The sequence below is a fragment of the Neovison vison genome, chromosome 8 (assembly GCF_020171115.1).
Source record: "Neovison vison isolate M4711 chromosome 8, ASM_NN_V1, whole genome shotgun sequence".
Classification (NCBI taxonomy): Eukaryota; Metazoa; Chordata; class Mammalia; order Carnivora; family Mustelidae; genus Neogale; species Neogale vison.
Window position 1 is genome coordinate 137,872,913 of NC_058098.1, and position 10,669 is coordinate 137,883,581.

The following is a 10,669-nucleotide window of genomic DNA, read 5'->3' on the forward strand; positions in this document are numbered from 1 at the left end:
CATCTCTTCTAACTCCTTGACAAGTGCTCTTTCTCCACTCTACCATATGAACAAATCCACGGGACTTCATAACACAGAGTGCAGCTTCCAGTGAGGAAAATACAGGCTTCCCAAAACCTAGGGGAAAGCTATGAGAACGCGGGTAGCAAAAGACCTGTATTTACCTCACGTTCAATCATCCAAATCATTTAATGAGCACAAAAGCCTGTTATATCATTTACACAACCTGCTTTTCACCAGCAAAGCAAAGAAAGACAGGGACAGAATCAACAGACCAAGACACGCAGCAAAGACCACAAGAGCTGCTGCTCCAGGAGAGGTGGGAGCAAACAATACTGCCCCACTTGCCCCAAACTTGAACTAGAACTGCACCCGATGACATCGCAGCTCAAGAACCAACGACACTGTTGAGTGACACCAGCGGTCTTCTGGGGAAGGGACTCTCCGAAGGGGAATGGAAGAGGTGAAGCTTATTTTCACCTCCAACCTCTTGAAAAGAATGAGCGTGAACAGCTAAGGGAACGAGAGTAGAGCAGGTGATCAGAAAAGAGTGGCAAGAGGCAGGTGAGCTGTGATGCGGGCGGCTGGACACACAGAATTGTTAAGAGCTGGAGAAGCCCCGCAGCTCAGCTCATCCTGCTCTCCGTTCCGCAAATGAGGCCACTGAGGCTAGACCGGAAAATGCGGGCCTGGGGTCCACGAGCTGGTTAGCAACAGGTCAGGGCTATCGGCAGAATCGATCCAGCGCGAGGACAGAGATTCCCCCATTCCTCTCAGAATCTCCCTCCAAGTCCCCTGACTGGCAATAGGGAACAGAGCCTCAGCCCGAGTCTGCCTGGACACGCCACATCTGTGACTCACCCTCCAGTGGCCTTCTCTCAAAGCACAGATTTGCTGACAAAGAGGGAAACCCGGACGGCTCTGATCCCTGCCTACTTGGCTGTGGCATCCTTTACACAGAGCCGCAGCAGTGTTTTCAGTCCTTCAGCGCTGAGGAAGCCAGATCTCTCCTTTTAACTCATTTCAAGGCGGTTAAGGTCACTTCATAAACACCTCTGACGCCCAGCACCCCCCCAAGGCCCCGTGTCTGATGGTCCTGTCTGGGCAATCACACGTCCTCTAAGTCAGCAACAATGGGGGCCAGCCCACAGAAGGTCTACGGTGATCAGCCTGCACTACAGAGACCCCCGAGAGACCTTAAGAGGAACAGAGACGCCAGCGGGAGAAGTCAGGTGATGCACGCAAGGACCAAGAGGCGTGAGAGCTAGGACGGCCCGACTGATGTCAGCGTGTGGCCCGGGGTGCCGTCAACAAGCGGTGTGGGATGGGGAGCGGCAGCCAGGTGACCTGTCTGCGCCCTGACTTCCTCAACCGTGAGACAGAGACAACGGGACCCACCTCAAGGATCACTGAAAGGATTCAATCAATTTAAAACACAGCACAGGGGCGGCTGGGTGGCTCAGTGGATTAAGCCGCTGCCCTCGGCTCAGGACATGATCTCAGGGTCCTGGGATCGAGTCCCGCATCCGGCTCTCTGCTCAGCGGGGAGCCTGCTTCCCTCTCTCTCTCTCTACCTGCCTCTCTGCCTACTTATGATCTCTGTCTGTCAAATAAATAAATAAAATCTTAAAAAAAAATAAAAATAAAAATAAAACACAGCACAGTCCTTAAGACACAATTAAGGCTCGACTCAAAGAAATGTCAGCCACTGTTGCAGTTTTAAAAATATGTATATATATAAAATAAGAATGTGATTTCTTGTGGGAAGCTCATGAAAGAGATCTCTAAATCCTGATCACCTTGCTAGAATCCTAAAAGACAAGGACATCCATCATTAGAGGGAGCTGTCTGCATCGGCCGCCTGATTTTATGGACAGCATCTGTGTATAAAATCACACTGACAAAACCATCTTTGGGATCGAGTGGAAAGGTGACATCATTAATAATACCGTTAGTAGGGCAGGCCTCCTGCAGGGTGTGAGCAGAGCCCTGGGCCACTTGGCTCGGCAGGGCTGGCAGGGCTGGGCATGTCGGCAGAGCAGTGAAGCGAGGGAAGAGAAGCCATTTCTACAGCAACAAGAACAGAGAGGAAGCAGAAGGGCAGAAGGATCTCCCAGAAGCCGCAACTCAAGAAATACAACCGAAGCTACTCACTATCGCTAATAGCAAGAGGGGTGCTGCTGGCCACACGGCATCAGCCCAGACAGCCTCTCCGGGCCCAGGGGAGACAGAGGAAGCTGCTAGGAGCAGCTCCCCAGTCAGGACGCTTCAGCGGGAACCCTGCCTCCACTTCTCCCTGCTCTGCGATCTTGGTAAAGTAGCACAGGTCCTCTGAATCACGTAGAGTTTTTTAATAATTAAACAGGGTAATGGTACAGGGAGAGATCTTAAAGCCTGTCGGGCACGCAGTAAGCACCCCAACAATGCTAGAAAGGCGAGAGGGAAAAAGTGACGGATAAGAACACCTCAGGCGTCTGCGGACATCCCAGACGCGCACATGATTTCCAACGCGTCATCTCACCAAGAACAGCGGTCCGGAGGTCTCCCTTCAAACCTGGGCAGCGGCTCCCTGAAAACGTCCCACTGCTTCACAGCAAGCTTGCCCTACAGAGTCAAGGAGTGTGTGGTACGTGCTGGTCAAACAGGGAAGGTCTAAACAGGGGAACTGGCTTGCAGGGCGGCAGCCCAGCTCAGGGGCCCAAGTACAGGCCTCACAAGTGCATTCACAGCCTTGCTGAACCTGGAGGCATGGCCAAGTGCATGAACGAACCTATGGGACCGGATAAGAAACTCCCAAGCCCCAACCCTGAAAACGGGCGGGTCCACCAATGGTTGCCAAACCACAGCTGACGGCTCCACCCAGCACCCCCGTTCCTCCCAACACCTTTGCTACGGGATCACCTTAACACTGGCTTCGGGCAGAACACTTCTCAGCTGGACTCGGGGAACCCGCTCAGCCCAACAGCGCGATAATGACTGGGAAGCCTGCTTAAAGAGCACTGTTCCAGAGTCCATCTCTCCGTCCAAAAACAACTGAAAGAATCCTACCACCAAGCCTTGAATTCTTTGTCTGAATTCAAGGGGTCCATAAACCTGGATTGGAAAAACAGAATGACATCTGCATTTCACTCGTCCCTAACTGAAATTTAGCATTTTCTTCAATTACAAATGCAAGCAACATGCCATGGTTCTATTAGCAGCATCTGTGACTCCAATAAAAGATATATTAATATAACTTCGGAGTTCGAAATATCTTACAGTGTTGCTTACACTCATCGGTATTTCAAAAATAACGAACTTATTATTAGACCCACTACCAAATCTTGATATTTAATGTTTTAGTAAAGAAGTATATCTTTAAAAAAAAAAAGTATATCTTGGTATGACATATTTTGCAAAGATTTTGCTAACCGTATTTCAGTATATTTGGTTCCCTTTGAATCCCTATGTATTGTATTTGATGCATTAAGACGTCTTTCTGAAAAAAGGCCCACGACTTTCCTCAGAGTATCAAAGGGGTCCATGGCACAAAAAAGGCTAAGAGGAAAAACCACAATTGCACCTAAAAGATGAGAATATAAGTGGCTTATGGGGACGGAGCTAGCCCAGTCCACCTGCACAACGCTGGCCCCTGACAGAGACAACGGATTGGTAGGGGCCCAACATACATTTACGAATCAATAAACTCAACAAAACCAAATACAAATAAAAATCCAGCTGGAATACTCCAGCTCTGGTTAATGGCCCATTTATTCTACAACATTATGCACGTGATAAAATGATAATGGTACAAAAGCACCCAGAAGGGCCCAGGCAACAGCATCAAGGCCATAGGACACAATCAAGTGTAAGCAAAGGAGGCAGGTTCCTCCGGCAGGATAGTGACGGGGTGAACTCAGCACCTCTTTTTAGTAGGGAAAGAGGAGCATTTGGGGAGCTGGATCAGGGACAGGATCTCAGGCATCTGACACAGCCAAGAAAGTGTCACTGGCCACCCTCGGCCTAGAAACCACAGAGAGAAGCCAGCACGGCCCTCCAGCCCAGGTCGACGTAACTCTGCTTTAATATTCCCTGACCCCGGTCTGCCGTGAAACAAAAGAAACATTCAGGACTGGTCCTAAGAGAAGTTCCTGAACAGGCGAGGCTGGCAGCACACAGCAGCCTCGATGCTGACACAAAGCAGCAACAGAGAAAGACCAGGGGTCTTTCTCCCAGTCGCCTGGGTGCACCGGGTTCAACGGCTGTCTGTTCTGCTCACCTCTCCCCAGCACACCACTCTCTCCACCAGGCCGCCCCTCTGGAGGCCAGGACCCGCTGGTCTGGATGACTGCACCAGACGCCCAGCCCCACTAGTCTCCCCCTCTCCTCTCCAGTCTGTTCTCCCTAGAACAATCACTGTGACGTTTGTAAAATGTCAATCAGATCATGTCATTCCTACCCAAATCCTCTGCTAGCTTCCCATCCCAACAGAACAAGGTCCAGTTCCCTCCCAAGACCATGGAGGCCCGCGTGACCTGGCCCTGCCCACCCTCGTCCCTCCCTCCTCGCCCACCGCCTTCCTCCTGTCCTGAAATGCCCCAGCCCGCTCCCATCTTCCGGCTTCTGCACACGCTGTTCTTCCATCCTAACTCTGCCCTGGCTGGCTTCCTCATTGCATTCCAGGCTCTGCTCTAATGTCACCTCTTCAGAGAGACCTTTCCTGATCTGTCTCCCAATCTTCCAAGTTCCTTTCTAGTCCTGAATTCCACTCAACTTTTCTTATCACTTATCACTGATACCGTAATGTCGGTTACACTATTACACTACGTGATTATCTGTTTACTGCAGGGATTACCAACCCCATTTGCAGAAAGGCTTTAAAAATGCCAGTGCTCCAGGCCCCACCCAAACCAGTAAGTCAGACATCTGTGTTCTACAAAATCCCAGGAATCTGTGCTCTACAAAATCCCCCCGCAACCCCAGCCCCAAGTGATTCCAAGGTGCACCCAGAGTCACACTCTTAGAAGAACAGTGATTCTCAAACTTTAATATGCGTGTAATACAGCTGGGGATGTTAGTCAAACGTAGTCAGCTCCCGGTCTAGGTGGGATCTGAGATTGTGCAGTGCCAACAAGCCGGCAGGGGTGCCAGTGCTGCTGGTCAGTGGGCCCCGCCTGGAGCTGCAAGGGTCTGAAACAGCATTGTCTGACAGGACTTTCCCCAAGGATGAAAATGTTCTAAATCTACACTGTCCGTACACACCGATACTACCGAGTGCTCGAATTTCTGTTAGTCCAGTGGAGAAATGGAATTTTGAACCTTAGGCTACCATGTTAGAGAGTACAGGCCTACGATGTACACGCTCCATGAAGAAAGGCAGCAGTGTCTAGAAACGTGGAGCCCAAGAGAATAATTACGGATCCCTCCGAATTCTTGGCCTGAGCAGCGCTCGATAAATTGCGCACCAGGAAAATCCCATCAGAGGCCTAGTTGGCCACCATCTCAGGAGTGGATTAATATTTACCTAAGGCAGGGAGGCAGACACAGACCATTTTGCGACTTCAGTGACTAAAGCATGTGGTAACCCACAGACAACCACCTTCACCTCATGACTCAGTCACACACTATACAAAGCCCTCCTAACCACAGCCCCAAGCACACTTGACCAATGCCATCCCCGGGCATCCGTGGTGCTGGACAATCTTACAGCCAAAGCCCTCACACTAACTTGGTTTATTGCATGGATTGTTTCTAAGACGTCTGCTTCACTGTCTTCAGTTGCAGGTTCTTTCAAAAGACAGAACTTACTCCGCTTGCTATTCCGTTCCCATCACCCAGCGCGCAACAAGACTCAATGAAAACTGCATGACAGAGCCTGCAACCTACCAGGAGTACCATTAGTATTTCCACTGTTAATCACAAGAAACAGGGAAACTGAATTGCGGGAAGGGGGGGAATTACATAACAGAAGATCATTTCCTCCTTAAATGACTCAAAAATTTCCAAACACATTAAGTCCAGATTTCAGAACACGGCATAAATAAGGTGGCCCTATCTGACCACACAACCTCATTTCCAAAAACTCAAACCCATGGGCAAAAAAAAGATGATGTCCTTCTGACAAAAGACCCAAGATCTGGTAGGCTGGGATTTGGAAGAGCCCTCTTCACAAACAGCTAAGATTCAGAACCACATTCTTGCCTGAAAAACACATGGGCCAGGTTCCCACTCTAACTGCTGGGAGGGGCATTTGGTCCCAAGGACAGCAAGGCCCCTGGGAATCTGGGCAGCCCAGATGCTCATTTTACCCCTGCAGTCAGAACCCTGTGCTTGTGACAGCAATGAGATTTCCAAGGTAACCAAGGACAACATAGTAGAGAATTATGGCCCCGGAAGGAAGTGGATTAAATTTTAATACTTACGAGTCAACATCAAATTTATTTTTAAAACTACATATCTAACAAAGCCAAATAAGCAAAACAGAATGGATGGTGCACTACAGGAGGGTTTTATAAACACGAATATTCCAAGTACATACACGATTTTTTCCTATTTTGAGACTATTTTAAAGAGCCTAGAGACTCGAAGAAACTGAGACAGAAATAACAACCCCCCCAAAAGGGGGGAAAAGCTCACTTTTCAGAGTTATACCACAACTACTTATTTTTTTCCATTATTTCCAAAAACACAGGGCAGATTCCATCTAGTGGTAGCAGCAGACTTTGCTAAAATTGTGCACAATAATTACTTCACCCAGAGAAAGTGATCACCAGGCGAATATTTTAAAACATAGCTATGTGCTGACCTGCTGCCAAGACAACAAACTGGTTAAAAAAAAAAAAAAAAAAAAAGCATGGGTTAACAGACATAGTTTTTCCATTCACTTAACTCATTCAACCATTAATCCATTTCCCCGACTCTTCCTACCTAACTCCCATGAAAATCCCATGTTGGTGCAAAAGCCCTCACCAGTTTCCATGGATTAACTATAATATAATCTGTTAAGTAGTTAGCATTTACTAAACCAGTCGTCTGTCGGGTATGGCGCTGTGGATTATCTCAGTAGACCCTCCCCACAACTCTCTGCAGTAGAGTATTGTCATCTAGCATTTCGTGCTGGGGCGAGTGAGAAAACGTTAGGTATCTCACCTAAGTTCAGTAGTAGAGTCTGAACTTGAACTCATATCTATCTAAAAATGAGGAATTCAGAGAAAACAGCAATTTTTTTTTTTTTTGAGAATTCAGCATTATTAGAAGTAATAAAAAACAGGAGCACTTGGCTGGCTCAGTCAGTGGAGCACGCGACTCCTGATCTCAGGGTTGTAAACTCAACCCCACCTTGTGTGTAGAGGTTACTTTAAAATAATCTTAAAAAAAGAAAGTAACGGGAAAGAGCAACACTTCTGAAAACAGCACAGAGCCAAGTTCAATTCCAGCTCTTCAGTTTACTAGGCTCTATAACCTAGAGCAGATTATCCTGAGTCTCAATTTCCTCATGTATAAACCGGGATGAGAAACAGATGTAACAAATGTGACATTTATAGTATAAGATAGGGACCCAGTAACTACTAACAGTCCAGCCGCAGGTACGCCTATCAAAAAAGCCCACTGCAGTTGTAGTGATTTCCATCAGACACAACCTATATGGGGAATAATGGGTTCACAAAGCCTTATCAGTTTACAATTAATTTGCTCATTTCATGACTCATCTATTTAAACATGGAGTCACGAGCTTGCGAATTTTAAGTTTATTTTATTTCTGTTAAATGAATAAGAAGTCATAATACCCACTCTCTGTCTCACTTCAGTATGAAAAGTAGATGGTGGTTGAAAACCAAAATGTGTGGGCATCACTTCTTAATCGAAGTGTATACGGAAAAACTTTTGGTAATGGGAATGAACACTGAACACCTGGGAACAGAGCATTCTTTAAAGGAATCCACAGTGATTTCTGAGAGTAAACACCTTTCAGATGGAGTTATCTCATAAATCCAAACTCACAAATTTCATCATCATACTATGAATAGTGGCTCTACTCAAAGTGAAGACAGACCTGTAACGATTTCAATTTTTTTCATTTTTGAGAGTTTAAACAATTCATGTGCTTCGACGACAACATGGAGCAAGCTTGCAATTTAATAAAATGACCAAATCCAGTCTCTTTTTAATCTGCTCAGTCACTGAGCTCTCGGGTAATCTCCTGCACAGCTTTGGAATTATACACAGCAAACTAAAATTAATCGGAGGAAGGGGATGCCCATTTTAAGAGCAATTCCTATTTGCCTAGCTTCCCAGCATCTGCCAGTGGTAATATTTAAGTGACAAACCGCAACGGGGAAAAGAAACAGAACTTTCCACACAGTCAAGCCTTCGTTAAGGCATCACGTACAAAGCTTTCTTGCCTAAGGAAATGCTCAGCTACTTTTTTGATTGCAATTCTTCCACAGACATTATTAATAGTGTATTCTCAAAACATTGAGAAAATGTTCCCCTTGCTTTTCAACCAGTACTTCTGGGAAAACTTCTTTGGGTCATCTCCATCTGCTTCTTTCAAAGCCATCTTTTTATGCCTTGCTGACACAAGCAGAATTAAGTGATGTGGGATCACAGAACTCACTACAAAAGGTTCACATGAAGCCCTCCTCCACCAAAAAAAGAAGACAAGGAAGGAGGGAGGGCCAGACAATACCCTAGGTATACTTAAAACATTCAAAATGCTGAATCTATTACTTATAATTTTGCCTATTATTGACTGTTTATGTCTACAAAGAAAAAAAAAATCCCACTAAAGGAAACATTCTGGATCCCCCCCCAAACAATTCCTAACAGCAGCTGCTTTGTTCAAGAGGGAAAAAAAAAAATTAATGGCATCACTTAATTAAAAGCTCTGTGGTGACCTTCCCTCACTCACTCTAGCCCAATCATATTCTAAAATCCCTACAATACCCCCATTTTAAGGCTGTAACTTGACATTCTGGCCAAGTGAAATTTAATCATCTATTCTACACGGGCACACGTGTGGCTGGTAAACCGATTACCTATGATGAGCCAAGCAGAGTCGAAGCACCTTACACACGGCGGCGTCTCTAACCTTCCTAATAAGCCGGGAAAGGAGGTATTACTAGTCCCGTTTGCTAGGTAAGGAAAATGAGGGCAGACAGGTGAGGAGCTGCCCCACACCACACAGCCAGCGGGGGCCCTGGGCTCAGAAACTCGGCCCTTCACGGCAGGCTGCTGGGATTGCGGACCTCAGCTTGTTCATTCCCAAGTGTTCTCTCCGCAGGATGTGGAGGGCTTACCAGTTAGCACTAGGCATGATGACTTTGCACCTTGAAAGCACTTGACTAAAATCAGGCCTTTTCCAGGCTGATGGGGAGGGAGGCGATCAGGGGTTCAAGCAGGTGAGACACACGCACCTGGGGGAGGCTATCAGAGATCTTGGGAGCAGAAGCCCCGGCCCCGCACACAGCTCCCCGCTCTCGGCTCCCGGGCGCGGCGAGAACGCGCTCAGGCCTTCCCGGCTAAGGTGTGCACACCTTTCCCGGACAGCCGGGGTCCTCCCCCCGCCCGACCGCGGGGCAGAGGCGGCGAGGGCTGCAGCGGGGCTCGGGGCACACGGCTGCGCCGCGGGGCAGGCTGCGGCCAGGAGCTCTTCTAGAACAAGTGGGAGATGGGCGCCCAGGGAGGGTTGGCGAGCCTACGACCCCCGCCGCGCCGGGGGTCCCCGCTCCCCGCCCACCCCGCCTTCCCAGCGAAAGTTGGCCGCGCCGCGGGGAGCCGCCCGGCCCCCGGCCCCGCGAGGAAAAAGGGCCCGGGGGGTGGGGAGGGTCTTAAAAAGGCCCAAGGTAGCCATCAGCCATCTCCTCGGAGCCACCTACACGGAACAAAGGGCTTCTGTGTCGGGCAGGGGGGACCCGGCCGCGTCAGATTTTGAGGAAAAGAAACTTTTCCCGGGCTGCGGGCGCCGGGGGCAGGCGCGGGGGCGGGCGGCGGGCAGGGCGCGGGGCCGCGGGGCCACCTGAGGCCGGGGCCGCCAGCCCGCCCGCCCGGCGCCGCTCACCTCCTCGATGGCCGCCACGGTGTTCCGGCACTGCGCCGTGCGCGTGGTGAAGCTCGAGGCCGTGGGCGCCTTGTAGTCCTCATGGGTCTCGGCCACGAATTCCGACACGGAGATCTGGTCCGGCATCGCCTCGGCGCGCGGGCGCGGGCGGCCGGCCGCGGGGGAGCCGCCGCCTCAGCCGCCGCGCGGGCTCCGACCCGCCGCTCGGACGCCGCCGCCGCCGCCGCCGCGCCCGCAGCTCGCCCGGCCCGCGGACAAAGGGAAGCGCCGGGGCGCGGGCCGCCGCCGCAGGAGCCGCAGGAGCCGCCGCAGGGCGCGGGTCGGCCGCCCGCGGGGCCCGGCGGCGGGAGCAGGGGCCGCGCGCGCAGCCCCGCGCAGCTCGGGCCCGGCCGCTCCGCCCGCCGCGCCGAGGGCTCCGCCGCCTGCCTTGCCCGAGCGAGCTCCGAGGCGGACGCGCAGAGCCGGCGGGAACTGCCGGCCACCCAGCCGCGGCCCCCGAGCGACTCCCGCGGAGAGGGGCGGGTCCGGCCGGGGGCGGCGGCCGGCGGAGAGCGGGGCGGGGCGGGGCGGGGCGGGGCGGAGGGCCGGGCCGCCAATCCGCGCGCTCGCCGCCGCCGCCGCCGCCGCCGC

At 50.8% G+C, this 10,669-nt stretch overlaps 1 protein-coding gene across 4 annotated transcripts in view; it reads right to left on the reverse strand.

Annotated features, from left to right (window-relative positions):
- The window catches only part of ASAP2 (ArfGAP with SH3 domain, ankyrin repeat and PH domain 2), a 165,854-nt gene extending 155,663 nt beyond the window's left edge, over window positions 1–10,191 (reverse strand). For all 4 annotated transcript variants that reach the window (XM_044262110.1, XM_044262108.1, XM_044262109.1 and 1 more), the window contains exon 1: window positions 10,040–10,191. In XM_044262110.1, the coding sequence (XP_044118045.1) occupies window positions 10,040–10,165 (126 nt within the window). In that variant the 5' untranslated portion in view covers window positions 10,166–10,191. The remainder of the gene's footprint in view (window positions 1–10,039) is intronic.
- Window positions 10,192–10,669: the final 478 nt, after the last annotated feature.